Consider the following 20593-nt stretch of genomic DNA (forward strand, 5'->3'; position numbering starts at 1 on the left):
AATGATTTGCCCATGGAGAAATATCTAATGTATGTCATAATCTGAAAATCTGAACTCAGGTCTTGCTGACTCTAAAGCAGATCCTCAGAACATATAAGTCATAGTCATTGGTAAAGCACTAAACTTCCTAACCTTCAGTTTCCTCACTGGTAAAATCATGCTTTTACCGTCAACTTCCCAGAATTGATATGCAGAAACATATCCTATAAACCTTTAAAGTAACATATTAAATATTATGTCAAGAAAGAAAATAAACTTAATATTCAAAAATTGACATAACATAAAACTCTCAAAATCAAATGCAGAAAAGCAGAAATAGGAGATGCATCTTTTTCAGATCATGATGCAATAAAAATGACATGTAAAAAAGGACTAGGGAAAAATAGAGCAAAAATTAATCAGAAACTATATAATTTAATCCTAAAGAACAAATGCGTGAAACAACAATTAGATAAATCAGTAATTTCATTCAAGAGAATGATAATGAGACTTGACAAAATTTATGGAATATAACCAAAGCAGTTCTTAGGAAAACTATCTCTATCATCTCTTTTATATCTCTAGATGCTTACTTTCATAAAAATGTCCATCAATTGGAGAATGGCTGAATAAGTTATGATATATGAATGTAATGGGATATTATTGTTCTATAAGAAGTGATGAGCAGGCTGATTTCGGAAAAGCCTGGAAACACTTTAATGAACTGATGCTAAGTTAAGTGAGCAGAACTAAGAGAACATTGTACACAGAAATAACAAAATTATACAATGATCAATTCTTGCAGATGTGGCTCATTTCAATAGCAAGGTGATTCGGGCCAGTTCCAATGGTCTTTTGAGGGAGCCTTTTGCACCCAGAGAAAGGACTGTGGGGGTTTTGATTATGGATCAAATCATAGTATTTACATTATTTTTGTTCACACTTGTATTTTCTTTTTTCTCATTTTTTTCCTTTTTGATCTGACTTTTCTTGTGCAGCATAATAATTGTGGAAATAAGTATAGAAGAATTGCAAAAAAAAAAAAAAAAAGAAAAGAAAAGAAAACATTCTTTTTTTTAGCATCATACCTGACAAAGGAGATTCTTGATAAATGCTTCTTGTTTGATTAAATAAAATTTGTTCTACCATTTAGAAATGTAGCTTCTTAGTGGACTCTAGTGGATATTAGTCTACACTATCTTTCTTGTGGCCTAGGAAAGGAATTGATGTGATCTTATTATTTTGCTAGGTTTGTAGTCAGAAAACTCTAGAATTCAGATCTTGTTTGCTGTTGATTACTTATATGACTGAGCAAGTTGCTTAAACTTTTAAAGGTTCAAATGATATCATATATGTAAAAATCTTTGCAAATATAAAGAACTATGTAAATGTCAGGTTTTATTATTGGTAAAATACTTATGATTTCCAATATCTATGATCTCCTGATTCTATGAATCAGGCTGCTGAGTTAACTCTCTTTATAAGATGTTGCTGTTATCATATTAATACATTACTCAAGATTTTTGCAGTGTGACAAGATGAGGAAGCATATTTTTGGCATTAAAATAGTTTTTTACATTGTGGATTTCACTTTTTATTTATTTGAAATTAATAGAACTTTGTTGAGCATACAGGAGACTTCTTTTTCATATTTGATATTATTAATAGATATTTATACTATTTCCCCCTTTTTTGTGTGTGTTGGTTGAGGCAATTGAGGTTAAATCACTTGATCAGGACCACACAGCTATTAAGTTTCAAATGTCTGAGTTTGGATTTGAACTCAGATTCTTCTGATTCCAGCACTGGAATTCAGCACTGCACCATCTAGCTGCCTGCCCCTATTTTTCCCTTAAAAAAAAAAAAAGTTTAATATTTTTAATTTAAAGACTTAATTGTAAATCTGGTTTTATTTCAGTTTCCCTGTGGAAAATAAATTTGTGCCACCTTGAGAAAAGTTTCATGAATCAACTGTACTGCAAAAAAAAAAATTGGAATCACAGTTATTCACTCCCTACTTACTAGTATGGGTGTGAGGGGGGAAATCAATCTCCCCATGATATTGAGGATGTTAAGTAATTTAAAAAAATTATTGAGTATATTCTTTGTGCAAGACTTTGTTTAGTGTTTTAGATAGCATTTGGAATTTAAAGGCCAGTGAGATCTTTTCCCTCTGGTTTCATCCTTAGCTCTTCTTCTCTAGGTCAAGGATTCTTGACTCTTTTTTACCCCTTTTGGCAATCAAGTGAAGTTCATTGATCTCTTCACAAATAATGCTTTTAAATGCATAAAAAGTTATATAAACTAAATGAATTGTATTAAAATATAATTCTCAAAATACGTTTAAAAGTTCACAGATAACCAAGTTAAGAGCTCCTGCTCTAAACAGCTACAGTTTAATAAAAGAAATAAGATATACACAGCAATTAATACATAAAATGTGACAAATAGTGTAAGAGTTGTGTGAAATGTAAGAACGAAGGTAAGGGGAAATTAGGGAAAACTTTGTAGAATAAATTTTTTATCTAAGTCTTGAATTAGGACTTTAACTGACTTTTTGGAGAAAAGTCACTAATGGATAAATTTTGGGATATAAATAAGCAATTCAATTTGGCTTAAACCAAAGGTCTGGGAAGAGGGAATGATGTGGATAATGATGGTGATGGAAAATAAGATTGGAACAATAAACTAGACATATCACAGAAGACCTTGAATGTCAAGATAGTGAGGAACTATTTAATGATTTAGAATAACATAATGACATAATCAAAAAGGTGGTTTGAAATGAGGAAAGAAGAAGCAAGCAGACCAGTTGGGAGCTATTGCAAGTAACCATGTGAGAAATAATAAGGACCTCAAAAAGGGTCGTGGTAGTAGAACTAGAAGAAAGGGCACAGTTTCCAGATTTCGTTTCTAGCATAGATAGTAGTCATCAGTTGGGTGAATCTTAACTTGCATCCTCTGCATGACCCCAAGCCTCTTCTGGTTAGAGGAGAGCTACCATTTTATTGTACTTTCTCCTGCCACTGTTGTGAGGGTGCCATTGCATCATGCCTTCTTTGTGACCAGCCTTTTGCTGGAAGAGAAGAAACATGCTTCTATTAAGCACCAGACTCCTCCCTTTCAGAAGAGGAGGAATACCATTCCTTGAAGTTGTCACCCTAAAGTCTTGCTTTCCTGCTTGAGGGAGGGAGAGTAATACCATTCTTTCACCTTCAAGTTCTGGTTCCTTTGATTGAACTGCCTAAGGCCATAAGAGCGCTCTACCCTGAGGCCAAAGACTGTGGAATTAGAAATCTTTCCAGGGGCAGCTGGGTGGTGCAATGGATAGAGCACCAGCCCTGAAATCAGGGGGATCTGAGTTTAAATCTGTTCTCAGACACTTAACACTTCCTAGCTGTGTGACCCTGGGCAAGTCAGTTAACCCCAGTTGCCTCAGGAAAAAAAAAGAAAAAATTTTCCCTTACAAATGTCCCTTGGCTATACCTTGAAATCTCAGAGATTCTGAAACACCTTTTCTTGTCACTGTTTAATCCCTAATTTCCATTCCCTTCCCTATCCCCATGCTTCTCAATATCCCTCTCTGTTCTCTGGAATGCCTACTCCATGGGTAACAAACTTGTTTTCATCTTAAATCTGTTCCTTTCCCACTTCTTTTTATTTTCTGGTTCTCACTAAGATCTGACTTTCTCCTGATGATGCAGCATCTCTGGCTGCCCTTTAATTACTACCTGCACTTTTAATTCAATACCCCAATACTGGTTGAGGTAGGGGAGCTGGAATATTCTTTCTTCTCCTTTCCGGGTTCTCCCTTGACACCCTCATCCAGTAACCTCTGCTCTTTTTCACTTTTTTTTTTTCCACTCAGTTTATATGGGCCATCACATCCAAATTCTGATAGCAACTATCTGCTGATTCCCTTTTTTTCCTCAGTGAGTTCTCACAGCCTTTCCACCAACTTCTGTTTTCACAAAGGGAACTTCAATATGTATACTGATAACTTTCTCAAACATCTTAACTTCACAGTTCCTCATCTTAATTTCACATGACCAACTCTTCCTCCATGCCTCAGTCACACCCAGAGATGGTCATAGTCTGGATCTTGCCTTGGCCCACAAATGCACCATTTTCATATTCATGATCTCTTAAATTTCCTTATTCACAATCTAGAGTCATTCTACCTCTTCCTCTGCCTTGTATACTGGCAACTATCCATATTGACTCCTCTAGCCCTTTAGGCCATCAACTAAACACACTGTCCTCATTTCCCCATCCCTGTTAAAATTCTACACTGTTTTCTTGAATCTCTAGGCCAGTGGTTCTCAAAGTATGATCCAGAGCAGCCTGGGAATCTCTGAAATCCTTTCAGAGAGTCTACAAATTCATAATTAGTTTTTATTTTTAATGTGATCAATATCTATAACTATAACCTACATAAACAAAAACTCTTTGGACAGATCCTCAATCATTTTTAATAGAATAAAGATATTGAGAACAAAAGTTTGAGAAACACCACTCTAGGCCCTTTATCATATCACTCATCTTATCTTGTTAAAACTCAGCTTAGGCTTACACACACCATCTGCTGCTTTCACTCCTATTCACCTGCTGCTGAATGAAGGTGGAGAAAATCATGAAACTGCTAATTGGCCATTTAAAATTTGTGCTACATGAACTCATCTGGGGCCTCCCTGCCATGAAGCAATGCTTTTACACAATCCTAATTAATTTACTATTCCATTCTCCATAGCAACTTTTCCAAATCTTTCAATTCCTTGAACCTCCCAGAACTCTTATCTTCTCTCTACTTTCTCAACTAAGAATCTTGCCCTTAATTGAAAAAGAAGGAAGGTCATTTACTAAGTGTTCTTTCTTCCTTTTGTGGATTCCAGATACTTTATGCCACTCTCTTTTCCTTCACCCATCTTTACCAAAGTTAACCTCTCTATCTGTTTAAGCTATTCTGTCCCATCTTTTCCAACACTTTGGCCTTTCTGTTATTTGCACTTATTTTTAGTCTCTCCCTGTCTACTGGCTCATTTCCGACTGCCTACAAATATTACCGTATGTCCCTTATTCTGAAAACAACCTCCCTTGATTCTTCCATCCCTCTTGTTGTCCTAGATATTTTTTGCTCTGTGGCTAAACTTCTTTAAAGAAAGTCTTCTACAATACGTGTTTTTACTTCCTTTCCTTTTGCTATCTTCTTCACCCTTTCCAGTATGGCTTTTGACCTGTCATTCCACTAAAACTGCTCTCTCCAGAATTAGCAGTGACCTCTTAGATGCTAAATCCAGTGACTTTTTTTTAATCCACATCCTTTTTGACCTCCCTTTGGCCTTTGACTCTTACCTTCTTTTCCTTAACTCTCTCCTTTCTAAGTTTTTGTGACACTTCTGTCTCCTGCTTCTCCTCCTACCTATCTTTCTAAATTTTTGTGACACTTCTGTCTCCTGCTTTTCCTCCTACCTAGAAGACATGTTTCTTCTCAGCCTTCTTTGCTTGATCCTCATTCAAGCCACCCTACCCCCCAATCATGCAAGTCCTGCAGGTTCTATCTTAGGCCCTCCCCCCCCCCCCACCCGTGCTATTTTACTTGGTGATTTTATCAGTTCTCATGGGCTCAGTTACTATTTCTAAGTTGCTTATGAACCTCACATCTGCCTACTCAGCCCTAATCTTTCTGATGATCTCCAGAAATGCATCTCTAGCTCTCTGTTGTACTTTTCTGTACCATATGTCCTGTAGATATCTTAAACTCACCATGTCTGAAATTGAACTTATATTTTCTTCTAAATCTTCCCTTCGTCCAATCTTCCTTGTTATTACAGAATCATCCTTAACACCTCCCTCTCTCCCCATTTATCCAATTAGGTGTTAAATCCAATTAGTTGCCTTTCTACCTTACTAACATTTCTCAGCTGTGCCCCTTTTCTTCTCTGATACTGTCACTAGTGTGGTACAGGCCTTATTACCTCATAACTGGACCATTGCAATTACTCACAAGTTAATCTTTCTGCTAGAAGTGTCATCCCCACTCCAGACCATCCTCCATTCAGCTTGCTTATCAACATGATTTTCATAAATCACAGGTTCTGTCAATGTCACTCCCCTATTCAGTTAACTTCACTGATTCCCTGTCACCTCCAGGATCAAATGTAAAATCCTCTGTTGAGTTAAAAACTCTTCAAAATGTGCCTCTCCAATCCCCTTCCTTTCCAATCTTACTCCTTACCCCCTCTCACACTCCCTCGACTTCATGCTCTCTGTTTCATTGGCTATCCCACATCATGCCTGGGGTGCTTTCTTTCCTTATCTCTTCCTCTTGGCTTCCTGGTTTCCTTCAAGTCTTAGCTAAAAGCCCATTTCAACAAGAAACTTTTTCAGTTCCCTCTAAATTTTCGTGCTTTCCCTCTGTTAAAAAGAAACAACAACAAATAAACAAATGAATCTGTTGATTATTTTCAGTTTATCCTCAGTGTAACTTTTTATTTTGTATCTTTCCATTAGATTTTTAACTGTTTGATAGCAGAAACTATCATTTTGCTTCTTTTTTTAATCTCCAGCACTTAGCACAGTATCTATTATATTTAGTTGCTTAATAAATACTTTTCGACTGACAAATTTTTGACTGGCAAAACAAAAAGACTCTTCAAAGATGACTTCAGTGATTGGGAAAATAGAGGTTTTCTTTAAATATGGAAATGTTTGAAAAATGATATAATAAAACTTTTGAACTTTTAGTTTTGACCAAATACTTTTATCTTCTATTCAGATTATAATTGTGCAGAATAAAGCAAAAAGTATGCAACAGAAAATAGAAGAGTAACCCAAAAGGAAGCAAAGAAAAGAAGGACAGTCGTGAATATAATGCCTTGTAATATTATATGTGCTTTCTTGAAATAGAAATTTGTTACATATTTTGAATCCCTCCTAATGTTCTGCTGGATGCATGATAACATTTTTTCCTTTTCTGTCTTCTGTTTTGTTTTTTCTTATTTTGTTTAAGTTTCAAATAAATAAAAATTTTAAAAACTATTAACTATGGATAACTTTTTTTCAACTTTACAGGTTGGTTTGGCCTCGATTCAAGAATTGCAGAAGCATCTCCTACTTAAGGAAAGAGTGCTTTCAAAATCTTGCAAAGCTTTAGTAGGCCTTGTTCAAAGTAAAGAATATATTCCACCATGTGAAGAAGAGGTAAGATTAATCATATCACCATTATGACATTTTATAAAGTGGAAAATTAAGATGTATGAAAAAACTGTAGTGTTTCAGTGAAGTACTATTTGGAGTATATGTTAGATAATTACACATTACAGATTGAGAAGTGCAATTCACTAAGAGGACAATTGTTGATTTTTTACTAGTAACTTATAAGTATTAATGCATTTTGATTGCAGAATTTCAAGAAAGCTTTATTAGAAATAATCAAATTTACTGAAGAACTGAGGTTTCATTCAATTAAGTCCTAAAAAACCCTTTTATCTGTTGTCCATAAAAAGCTTTTTAAAATATATTCTAAAAAAATTTTTTTAAGGGCCAGCTAGGTGGTGCAGTGGATAGAGTACCAGCCCTGAAGTCAGGAGGACCTGAGTTCAAATCTGGTCTCAGACACTTAGTACTTCTTAGCTGTGTGACCCTGGGCAAATCACTTAACTCTGATTGCCTTAGCAAAAAAGTAAATTTAAAAAAATATATATTCTGTGTATACTTGTCTTGTTAAAATTGTGAATTGAACAAGATTTATGCTTGATTACTCAAGGATACCATTTTGAACATCAGTTATTTTGCTGTGATAATATAATGATATTTTCAGGGCTTAAAGTTAATTTGCCTTTATGATAACTGGCCCATGATTGTCAAGACTATTTTTTCTTATTTTTTTTTATTTTTTGCTGATTCATTTTTTACTATTAGTGTCATGATGCTATTAGTATGTTTGCTTATTAACATTCCCTTCCCATTTTCTAATTTCTGTTGTTTCTAAATCTCTTGCATAAACCAAGATGCATGTAAACATCAGATTTAAGCCTGTTTGTTTGCTCAACTTTGTACTCTTATTTTTTTACTCTTATTCTTTATTTTAAAGGATAGTAATCAGGGAGGGATATGACAAAATAATATATTGGGAACAGTTGGAGATTTAAAAACAAAACACAGGAATAACTTTTTTTTTTTTTTTTTTTTTTTTTTTAAGCGCCAAGTACATTAGGATTGTAGATAAAGAAAGGGTAAAATTTTCTCTGGAGTGAGGGTCCCTTACTTGGGGCACCTTTAGTGTAGGGGCCATTTTGATTACTTTTGAATTATCTTTTGTTTTGCTTTTCTGGATTTTAATCACAATTCCAGAAAAATGAAGTTGTTTGCTATGTACATCCAAATTAATTAAGTTGTTGTCTTTCCCCCCTAAATATTATAGTCTGTTTTTGCTTTCTACAGTTATAACCTATGTAATTAAAATCAGAAATCTTAAAAAGAAAAAAAAATCTGCAACCTGGTAAAATACTTTCTGCCCAGAAAATTTAGGAACTTAAAAAATGATAGAATGCATGAATTTATCATCTGGTAGCTTTTAGGATTAAATGTTCAATTGCTGTAATCTTCATAACCTTATATTAAATATGCTCTGGGTCACATCATGATTCTAAAGAGAATTTTCAGTAATATAAATAGGTATATTAAGTAAGTCTTCCCTAAAGCATTTTGTTTAGCTTTCTATGTCTGGATCATTTGAGTAATTTTTCATAATTTTTTTTTTTTTTGAGTAGGCCAAACTATAGTTCTGAATTATTCTGGCGCATTCCTTAGATCCCAGCCCTTGCAGGTTGGTTGATCTTACAAATTCAGCAGAAAGTGAGTTGTGTAGCATGAATTGACTGTTAAATCAAACCCGACTGACCATTTCTTGAAAAGATAGATTTTCTATCTAAGAATTGTCTCTTAATTCCAGTCCAACAAACATTATTATTAATTAAACATTATTAATTTATCCTCTTTAAAGGATCTGTGCTGAAGTCTGGGGATATAAAGACAAATGTAAAAATAATCTTTCAAGAAATTTTTCACTAACATTGTTATGTAATGTAACATTTTTAAACTAATTTCTTATAGACATGAGAGCAGACAACTCTCAGAGACTTCTAAGGCACCATAAAATATAACATCAATATGTAAAACTCACTTTGGCCCTAAATTTGTAGGTTCAAGCAACCCCCTGCAAGGCTTGGGAGAATGAAAGGAAACTAAGAAAGTAGCCAGGAAACCCACAGGAACCTTTAAGGTACATCTTTGGTAGGGATCATTTTGTTTTTCTTTTTATTTACATTACCTGAGGGCCTTGGCAGCTTTTTTCCCACTTTACACATATGTTATTCATCTCAGGGTAGTTTTGGTAAAGGACATGGAATCTAAAGATTTCTGATATAGTGCCTTATTGGCTTGTTTAAGAAGTCTTAAATACTTTTGTGTTAATTTGAGGATTGGATCTATTTTATTTTAGATAGCTTTGTCTCATAGGCCTGATTAGTTTTACCTCTAAGAAATTGTTTTAATTGACATTGATCAATTGATCAATTGACATTGATCAGAGGCCTAGGCAAGTAGAAAGGTTCGTTACATGGAAAAATAGTTTCATAAAATAAAGTGATAGTTAAAATTTAAAAAATTAAAATCTGTATCTCATCAAACTTGGAATTTGGGGTTCCATTTGTTATTACTTATGTGAAGAAATCTGTCCTTTTTGTATTTACATTAGATTTCTTGATAGATTTAAAAAAAGGTCATCAAAATTTCATACCCTTTCTCCTTTTCCCCTATTCACTCATTTTTCTTACTCTAAAAGAGATATATATTTGGCTTATGTGAAAATTTTTAAGGAAATAAAATATTAGACAAAAAATAAATTCTCATAAATTCTAAGGCCTGAACAAACTAGTTGCTTTATATTGAATGAAACTAAAGAGATGTTTTCCCCCCCCAAGGACATTCTTGTTTCTCTCTGTGGTGATAAAAAACACTTTCCCCATTCGTTGGATGAAAAGCTATCAGACACATCTCATGATTCAAAATATATAATAGAGAAAATGTGGTATCGTGTGCTGGATGACCACTTGGTTGTTGGAGTAGAAATCAAGAATTCTTTTATATTGTAAGTTAATATAAACTTTGATATGATATCATCATGCTATATTGTTTAATGTTCTAGGAATAAATTATTTTATTGTAAAGTTTTTAGATTAATCACGTTTGGAAATTGCTGAGTCAACTTACCCCTTGCCTAGAAAAGTGGGGTAATAATGGTACTACAAAGATAGTCAAATGTTATTTGTTTAGGACATTCAGGGATGTCAGTAGTCTTTTAAGATATTAATGATAGAGCAGAAATGCAAGGGAATTATCAAAATAATATTGTATCTGTAGCCATGAAAAAGAAACTTTTCTCTTCTTTCTGTGCTTCTGTTAAATTGGACAGAGCTAGAGCTCCTGAAAAACTAGTGTTTTTCAGTAATGGAGGGAACACTTTCCCCACTGAAGTAGAAATCAGGAGCCTTTATTGACTCTTGTCACTTGATATTTGTTTCCCATAAATTTAGGAGATTGAATTCTATGATTTTTCAAGACCTTCCAGCCCCTATTTCTGTGATTGCCTAAACTATAAATTTTTGTTAATTATAGTTTAGTCTATGTCCATTACATTTATCTGCTTTCATTCTTATCCTGTTACTATGAATAGCCTAGCAATAGACTTTTAAAACTGAAAATACATCCTTTTTTAACCCAGGAAAAAGAGTTGGAGTATATACCAGAATTTAAAAAAAAATAATAATTATTGGGGGTTAAGTGATTTGCCCAGGATCACACAGTTAGGAAGTATTAAGTGTCTGAAGCCAAATTTGAACTCAGGTTCTCCTGATTTTAGGGCCATCTATCCACTATAGCTATTGCATTATCTAGCTGCCCCCATTATATAAAATATTTTGAGTGTTATTAATCAAGTTTTGCTAGTATCCCTAGTCTGAGATGAAATCCTGAATAACAGAAGTTCTGCATCTTTTATCTTGAGCCAAATAGTCCTTGAAAACTGAGTCGATAACATTCCTTTGTATACTCAAAAGAGAACCCAAAAATGTGCCTTTCTTACAACCTCTAGGTTTGAAGCAACTTCTATACTCTTGGGAAATGGGAGAGTATCCAGGAGTGCAAAACGCTAAAAACCTGTTGATCTGTTTTGTTATCTCTCTTTTTAAAATATTTATTATGTTATGTTAATTTAGCTATACATTCTATGATAAGAATAAATGTAGTACTCAAGGGGAGAAAAAAACAAGTCAGCCAATTTATGTCACAGAATACATGGAGAAGACTAATGTATATTAAAGTCAAAAAGTAAATTGGAACTAACTTATGAAGAACTATAAATACCAAATAAGAATTTGTATTAGGGTAATAAACTGTCACCAAAGTTTATTTAGAGGTGACACAATCAGATCTATGTTTTAAAAGAAGCTTTATTTTGACAACTGTGTGAAAGTATGGATATGGAATAGGAAGAGTTGAGACTTCAGTCAAGGAGACTAATGAAACAATTTTAGTAGTCCAAGCAAGAGCCCAAAGTAGGGTGGTAATTATATAAGTAGAGAAAAGGGAAAGGACTTGTTGAGATTAAATTGATAAGATTTGGTGGATAATTGTATATAAGAAGGATGGGACTAAGAATGGTAAAAATTGAAGGATGACTGAAATTGTGAAACTGAGTGAGCTTTCAAAAAAAATAGGGAAAATAGGATTAGGCATGATTAGTGTTTTGATTAGTGTTTCTATTTTATTTACTTGTTAACATACTTTTCTTTACAGTAAAATTGAGGAGTAGTTTAGGAACATACTATCATTTAGTCCTTGGAAGAACAAAATATTTTAAGATATTTCTAGTTGTCTTTTTCAAGAGGAGTAATAGTAACAGGTTAAATACATGAATGTTATAGTGATACAGGTTTCAAATTTGAAATACTTCTCAGTAAGAGAAAAGGAAAAAAAATCTACTAACCCAGAACCTTAGAATACATCTTTGTCTAATTCTCCATTATTTTTGTTTGCTTTTTTTTTTTTAAATGAGCTTGGATTACAACAAATCTTTATGATTTTTACAGATTCCTAAAAGATGTGACTTTATCATTGTTAGTGGATCAAGCCTATACTTCCAACCCTCCACTTATTCAGTGTAAAAACAGTATGATCAAGTTGAATAAGGTGTCTTTTCCTACCACATTGTCATCTCCATATGAAACTGAATCAGAAGCAAAAAGAATTAAATTGATCCTTCATAATGAGGAAAGAAAAAACAATTTTCATAAACAGTCATCAGAGTCTGAGTGCATGCAGGTATTTACAGCTGTTACAGCACTTTCACCACTTTTGGCATTCCATAATTTTTGTTGTATTGTGTTGCTACATGCCAGATGGGAAAAAACTCATGGCCAGTTTGGAGAGAGCTGTACTGTGCCTTGTGGGAGACTTTCTTTAAGTGTGGAAGACATTTCCAGTGGAAAACATTCGGTAACCTTACCAGAGAAAAGCAAATCTTTTAAAGGTAATTTTTTTATTAGGACATGTTTCATCTTTCTAGGTGACTGAACATTTTAAAAGCTTAATAATTTAGATTATTAGTTGATGTCTTTTTTTTTCTTATAGAACCTATTGAAGATCTCTTTGCACTTCTTGCAGTATTTCATAAATTTTGTTTCCAAATAACATCACCTGATTATACATTGACTTCAGTAAAAACCTGGCTTTTTGAACACATGGGATGTGAAACAATCAAAGAATTTCCAGATTACTTCCTTTGTACAATTCTAGGGGCTTTGCATGGGACACTCTTCAACTGGAAACAAAAAACACCCTTTGAAGGAATTTTAACCATATATTGCAGGTAAATTAATATAAAGCTGACATTTACATAGTGCCTTGAGTGTTATTTATAAAATATAAATAACAATAACTAATAGTTATGTAGTATTTTAAGGTTTACAAAAGACTTTACATATATTCGAACTTTGTGATTACTGTTAGTCAGTGAACAGGCATTTATTAAGCACTTAACTATGTTACCAAGTATTTATTTAAATATTTAAAGCCTAAGTATATTTAAAACAAAAACAAAAACACAGTTCCTTGCCCCCAGGACTTACATTCTTGTTGGGGACACTTCAGGTAAACATTTATGTATATAAAAGACACATTCAGTGTAAATGAAAGATAATCTTTGGGGGAAGACTTTAATTTTAGGGGGAGTGGCAAGAAGGGACAGCCTCTTAGCAGAAGTGGGATTTGAACTGAGAGCTTTGAAGGAAGCTAGGCCTGTGAAGGTCAGAAGAGAACTCTCCAGGTATGGGGGAAAGCGAATAAAAAGGCTTAGTTGGCTAGTGTCACTAGATCACTAGATCATGGAGGGAAGTAAAATGTGTGTGTGTGTGTGTGTGTGTGTGTGTGTGTGTGTGTATTTTTGTATGTATTTACATGTGTGTAAATACACACACACACACATAGGTATGTATGCTTGTGTGTGTATGCATATGTGTATATAAGTTTTCCCCGGTTCATATTAAAACAATTTTTAGGTTTTTCATTCCAAATTCTATGCTTCCCTCCCTCCTTCTCTTAGGTAGTAAGCCGTCAGATATAGGTTATTCATGTGCAGTCATGTAAAACACTTCCATATTAGTCATTTTGTAAAAGATTTGAATAAAAGAAAGAGTGAAAAAAAAATGAAAAATAACATACGTCTTCCAATAATATCAGTTCTTTCTCTGGATGTGGATAATATACTTTATCATTAGTCCTTTGGGATTGTTTTAGATTGTTTTATTTAGTTCATTCACTTTTTGTTAGATCATTCACAATTCTTCATCAAACAGTTGCTATTACTATGTTCTCCTGGTTCTGCTTATTTGCTTTACATCAGTTCATGCAAATCTCTCCAGGTACCAAGATAGATCAAAATGGATACATAATTTACATATAAAGAATAAAACCATAAACAAATTAGAAGAGTATAGAACAGTTTTTTGTCGGATCTATGGGTAAGGAAAGAATTTAGGACCAAAGAAAATATAGAGATTATTACAAAATATAAAATAGATAATTTCAATTATATATTTAAAATTTTTTTCTTCTTTTGAAAAAAACAAGAAACAGAAAAGGAATACAAAATAAAACAGAACATTGTCATGTGCCCAGCAGAACATCAGAGAAGATTCAAAATATGTACCAACAGATTACTGGGTTTGAGAAATCTAAGTGGGTCAGTGTATAGAGCACCAGCCCTGAAGTCATGAAGACCCAAGTTCAAATCTGGCCTCAGACATTTAACACTTCCTAGTGCCTTAGCTGGACAAGTCACTTAACCGCAATTGCCCCAGCAAAAAACAAAAACAAATAAAAAAACAAATTACTGGTTCAAGAAGTGATATATAATAGTGGAAGAAATTCTATTCATGAGTTTCCATCTTTTCTTTCCTTCTTTACTTCTTTTGTTCTGTGTTGTGCACCTTTTTTTACTTTATTCTTTTTTTCCCCTTTCATATTCCTCATCTCCCCCAAACAGGCTATATTTGAGCAATGATATAGTTATATATACATATATGATATATACATACACACACATACATACTCTCACACACACTTCTTTTTTATCCCTGCTAACTCTTTGCTTTAATTCTACTCCTTAACTTGCCTTGGTATTACTCAAACTTCCTCCAACTCATGAGTTATTCCCTTGTCTTCTTCCCCCATTCTTTGGTTTCTCCTTCACCTATCCTTTCCCCCTTATTTCTTAATAGATTTTGAAAGATACTATATCCTTCCTGGTATATCTGTAGTGTTGCCTATTTAACCCATTCCCAAAGTGAGTAGGTTTTCAGAATTGCAAGCCCTCCCACCTCTAATGCCTCTGTAGCTGTTCTTTTTCTGCACCTCATTTATATAACATAATTACTATTTTTACCTTAATTCTGCCCCAATCTTTCTAGTTGGTTAACTTTTTTCCCCACAATCTTTTTGTTTTTCTTGGATTTTTTTTTTTTTAAGTTTTTCCTCAATGTCTCTCATTTGATTTTTAAATTCTTTTTTGAGTTCTATATTTTCTCTCTGGGCAGGGAGCAAAAGCTTCTTTTATTTCAGTGACTTCAGAAGATGAACCCTGATCTTCCCTGTTCCTATAGTAAATTTCTGTGGTTGGGTTTTTTCTTCTTTGTCAGTTTTTTTTTTTTTTTTTTCTATTAAGAAGTATTAGTATAATCATCTCTATTTGGGAAGTGGGAGGATGGTGCCTCTGGCTTCACTTCTGCTCTCCCTTCTGACCTGGAACCCCAAACCAAGAACTCCCCCTTCCTGCAGGTGCCCCCAGCTATCCCTTCCCAACTGCTTCTGCACTTCCTGACTGTACTGCCTCCTCACCCAGGGCTGCATCTCTGAAGCACAGCTGGACTGGCATTTCTAATCATTAGAGGTTCCTTCAATGTTCCCTGGACTCAGACCTGGACTCTTCAGCTGTCAGGGAGGTACAAATCTCTGTGGTTCTGTTGAGGCTCCAGCCAAATCCAGCTAGCCCCAGGGTTTTCCACTTGGTGTTTCTATGAAACCAACCTAGAGGATTTTGTACTTCACACTAGTTAATCTTCAGCCTAGGGGTCTTTTTTGGGGGGAAGGAGATATTTTGGGGTTGTATCTGGAGCATCTCTGTTCTGCCCCCAAGTCTTTTTAGTTTTTTACCAGTTTATGTTTACCCTGAGGCACAAATTTGTTCTGTTTTGGGGGAAAATCTGGAGAGCTTGAAATTTACTGACCTATCTTGCCTCTTCCAAGGAGCTTGAAATTTACTGATCTAACCTGCCTCTTCCCAGAATCTTCTCTGATTATATAAATTTAAAAGTTTTTGCACAAACAAAACCAGTGCAACCGCAATTATAAGAAAATCAGAAAACTAGGGGAAAAATCTTGCAACAATTATCTCTCATAAAGGCCTCATTTTTCAAATATATAGAGAAGTGAGTCAAATTTATAAAAATACAAGTCATTCCCCAATTGATATATAGTCAAAGGATATGAATTGATAGTCTTCGGAAGAAACCAAAGCTATCTATAGTCATATGGAAAAATGTTCTAAATCACTATGATTGGGAGGAGAGTAAAATACAGAGACTAGAAAGATAGGAGAGGGTTAGGTTATGAAGAGCTTTAAAATCCTAACTGGATTTCCTATTTGATTTTATAGCTAACAGGGAGCTACTGGAATTTATTGAATAGAGAAGATGACATAGTCATTTCTGTGCCTTAGGAAGATAACTTTAGCTGATGAATAAGGAATGGATTATAGTGGAAAGAGACTTGAGAAAGGGACAGTAGCCAGCAGTCTACTGCAGTAGTCCAGGCATGAAGTGAGAAGGAGCCCATATAATGTATATGAAAGATGTTCTGAAGGTAGACACAAAAGTTAACAATATATTAGGTTTATATTTTTTATAATCAGTTGATAAACATTAATTAGATACCAATGAGGAAGACTCAAAGATGACATGAGGTTTTAAGTTTGGATGACTAGGACACTATTGGTGATGTACTTGACATTAATAGAGAAATTAGGGAAAAAAGGAGAGCCTGTGGGGAAAGATAATGGGTTTAGGTTTTTATATGTTGTCTGAGTTTCTGTGAGACATCCTATTCCAGATCTCTGTTAGGCTTTTAGTGCTTAGTGGAGATATGGAGAGTAACAATTGTTAGTGAAAGTGACCTGGAGGAAGATCCAGCAAAGGAGACTTAGGAATAATAAGAGAGGTTGAAGAGGAACCAACCCAGAAAGGAGATTACATAAAACATTAACATTGCTTGGCTACAATTATTTTGCTTAAGGAAAGGATCAGAGACAGGATAAGAGTGCTTCTTACCCACCATTTATCCCACTAGAAGTTGCTGTGTCTGTGATTGTTGATGGAAGAAGGTTCTTTAATTTTAAGAAGGTTGCTGTTGATGAGGAAATACTCTTCCTTTGTAATAGAATGCTTGAAATTAAATTTGGCTCTAAGTTAGGTACTGTAAATATTTGTAATACTATATAGATTGATATTGTATGTATACTGGTTATGTATTGGTTGGCTTTTTAAATTATTTTTTCTTTTTTTAAACCTTTTGTTTCTAGAAAAAAATGACTAGATAAGGAATGGAAGATAGAAATATATTTGAACATAAATATTTTGTAGGAAAAAAGGCATTATTTGAAAACAAAACTTTAAAGAAAACAAGTAAAAAGAAATTAAACTTGTCTTCTTCCTATTCATCCACTGTTGGGGGAAATGGTATTTTTCATTTTTAAATAAAAAGATGATAACCTTTTATCCCAGTCAATTGAAAGATTGGTTTTAAATTTGTGTTTATGTCAATTTTTATATATTCTTGATACTCACAAAAAAACCAGAATAATGATTACATAGGGGAAAAAATGAACCAGAATGTCTGACCCTTGTCTACTTGAATATCTAAACATACATTCTTGTATTTGTATATTTGCTTATGATTACCTGCTATTAACATGAGTTTCTAAAAACATGTTTTATTAAACAGAGTATCTGTTTAGTATTGAATAGACAGCATTGTGTCATGATGAAATATCCTGATAAATTTATCAGGACTGAAGATTATGTTTATTCCTTGTTGTTCCTAATTATTTTTTAATTTACTTAATATGTACAAGCACATTCACTACATTTTTAGTGAAATACTTAGCAGAATTTGTCAGTTATTTTTCAACTTTAAATTCTTTTTAACCATTTCTAGAATAGAAAATTGAATATTCAACCAAGATACATAATAAACACCAAAGTTATTACAACTAATATCTGTTGAAATTTCGAGTAGGTACTGTTGCACTTTAAAAAGAAGGAAGAATGAACTCTATATTCTAAGTTCTTAATGTGCTTTTGTTTTTTAAATGCACATTAATGCTAACACATAGTCAGATGGGGAAAGGAAATTGAGATGAAATTAGTGAAACTGAAAGAGGAAAACATTTCCAATTTTTAGAGATTAATGAGCTTTTTAAAAAGTAAGATGCTTATTTAAGTATTTTAAAATGACATTTATACCAACAAATATGATACAGAATAAAATGGGAGAGGAGCAGATCTATAAAGAAAATACTTTCCAAAGAAATGAATTAATTTCTTCCAGATTTTATGAATTTATAGCTTATATGAGAAAGCATTTACATATAACTGGAAAGGTAAATTAGTTAACTTTACATGATTCAAAGTTTAGGAAGTCATTTGTTAGATAATCCAAAGCAAAATTCAATTGGATTTTATCCCTGTGGGTCTTATTTGTCATATTAGCAGCCTACCTCAAGTAAATGATGTTAATTCTATTCATTATCGATTATAAAATACTAATTGAGAATTTGTAATGTGTTAAAGATGTTGTACAAGAAACTCAGCTTTATGGTTTTTATAAAATATTTTTTCTTCATTCCAGGAATCAAACAACTTTGTTCCAGTGCCTTCATAATCTCACCCAAGTTCTCCCTTTGAACTGTGTGATAAAGCAACTAAAATTAGGAAGCAAGGAATTCCTTACTAATCAGTTGGCACTATTTTTAGAGAAGGAGATCATTACCCTTAAGAATTCTTTTTCTTCAGCCATATCTGAAATTGAAAGCAACTTGGCACAAAGGTGTGAAATAGTCAAGAAAAACACTAATAGCAACAGCATGCCAAAGGCTCTTTCCACAGGCACAGAGGAAACAATACAGTGGATCAGAGAACAGCTTCAACAAGAAAAGGAACAAATCACGTGGGGCATGAATCTAACACTGAGCAGTGCTATTTACAGAGAAATTACTTTGAAAGTAGCAGAGGTTCAGCTGGAATCAGACTTAGCTGCTCAGAAATTGAATAATTAAAATGTTGTAGACATAAAATGTTTAACTTAGCAATAATTTGTGTTTTACTTTTGTTTTACATCATGAGGGGGGTGATCCCTTTGGAAAAATAAAAAGTCCTAATTTTGGGGGGTCCCTTATATTTTTTAGTATTACATAAAAATAGCTTGTCAAAAATCACTTTCTAAATAGTAGACAGACATGATGTTAATGTTTGTTTTAAATTTTGATACATATGACATCTAACCTTTGCTTCAGATTTCCTGAAAACTAATTCTTTGTAGGGAGTAACTGAAAAGATTAAGGAACTCTTTTTTTAAAAAGTATCAGGTTTACATGGAATGTAATATCTGTGTTTATAGAATATAATCTGATTAGCAAAGTGACTAAAAAAGAGCTTTATAACTAAAGTCTAGTTAATTTAATGTCAACTGGAATGCATCATTGAAATATTTTCATATTTTCAAAAGTTTAATGTCATTCTTCAGATGTATATTATTTTAAATGATTTACCCATACAAATCTTATTCTCTTACTGATTTAGAATATCTTTAAATCATCTAGAATTATGATAACTCTCAGTAGGACAATATAGAATTACAACTAAAATAGTTTAAAGTATATTGAATTCCTTGAGATTTTGTATAATTCCATTTGAAATTCAAAATTCCATTTTGAAGATCTCATTCAATGAAAAGCTATTTCAAAAAAGCAATGAAGGAAAACATTGCAAGAAACAAAAATTTAATAGTGTAGCGTTGTAAATTAATAAACAGAGTGCAAAATTTGAAATCAGAAAGATGCGTATTCAAGTTTTGCCCATGTTTAACAGTTCTTTGATTTTAGTCATACCTTAGTCTTACTTAATCATACTGGATTTCAGTTTTCTCATCTGTAGGATGAGTCTGAATTAAGTGACTTATAAGATCTCTTCCAACTCTAAATCTATCATCCTGTGATTCATTCTTCTGTGGGGAAAAAATGGCATCTGGAGGAATAAGAGATAGAAAGGAAAGAAGGAAGAGGAAATTACACAAAACAAGTTACAGGAATGTCCCATAATTATTTTTGAGAAAAACAGTTGTTAACTAATGGTTAAAAGAGGCCAGAGGAACTCTGAAATCTGTATTGAAATTCTGGAATGCTATTTTTTCCCATATGCTCTAGAAGGATTTATTTATGATCCATGATTTAGCAGTTAAAAAAAAAAAGTTTTTGAGTACATTCCATGTACAAAACAAAGTGCAGAATACTGAGGAGCATAGGGACCCGTGCTCTTTCATAAGTGCCTTCTTTAGTTTCTTAATAGAGGCTTTATGACTGTCACATGACTGTGACATGTTTCTGTAAGAATCTGTAGTGAATTAAAAACTATATAAATCAATTATTTCCTTAAACAAAAAAGAAATTTCAGAGAAATTAGGGAAAATATGGGAACTGCACAATGTAATATTAGAATATATATTGAAAGAGAACAATGAGAATATAAATCGCATTCACCAGCAGTTCAAATGAACTATATGAACTATGTGAATTAAAGTATCATGTATTCAATGTTTAAATTTGAGGGGACAAATCAACCAGAGAATTAGAAAAAGAATAAGGAAATTACAGAGAGGAGAAATATTGAATCAAATCTGAATACATCACAAACAGCTTGTAAATGAATGAGATTAGCCTTTCGAGAGA

At 33.3% G+C, this 20593-nt stretch overlaps 1 protein-coding gene across 2 annotated transcripts in view; it reads left to right on the forward strand.

Annotated features, from left to right (window-relative positions):
* The window catches only part of FANCB (FA complementation group B), a 34034-nt gene extending 15073 nt beyond the window's left edge, over nt 1-18961 (forward strand). Inside the window, exons 5-9 of one of the 2 annotated variants that reach the window (XM_051984489.1) lie at nt 7051-7179; nt 9963-10129; nt 12129-12568; nt 12670-12907; nt 18499-18961. In XM_051984489.1, coding sequence (XP_051840449.1) covers nt 7051-7179; nt 9963-10129; nt 12129-12568; nt 12670-12907; nt 18499-18925 — 1401 coding nt within the window. In that variant the 3' untranslated portion in view covers nt 18926-18961. The other variant, XM_051984490.1, reaches the window with a different exon arrangement.
* Nucleotides 18962-20593: the final 1632 nt, after the last annotated feature.

This window comes from Antechinus flavipes, chromosome 3 (assembly GCF_016432865.1).
Source record: "Antechinus flavipes isolate AdamAnt ecotype Samford, QLD, Australia chromosome 3, AdamAnt_v2, whole genome shotgun sequence".
NCBI lineage: Eukaryota > Metazoa > Chordata > Mammalia > Dasyuromorphia > Dasyuridae > Antechinus > Antechinus flavipes.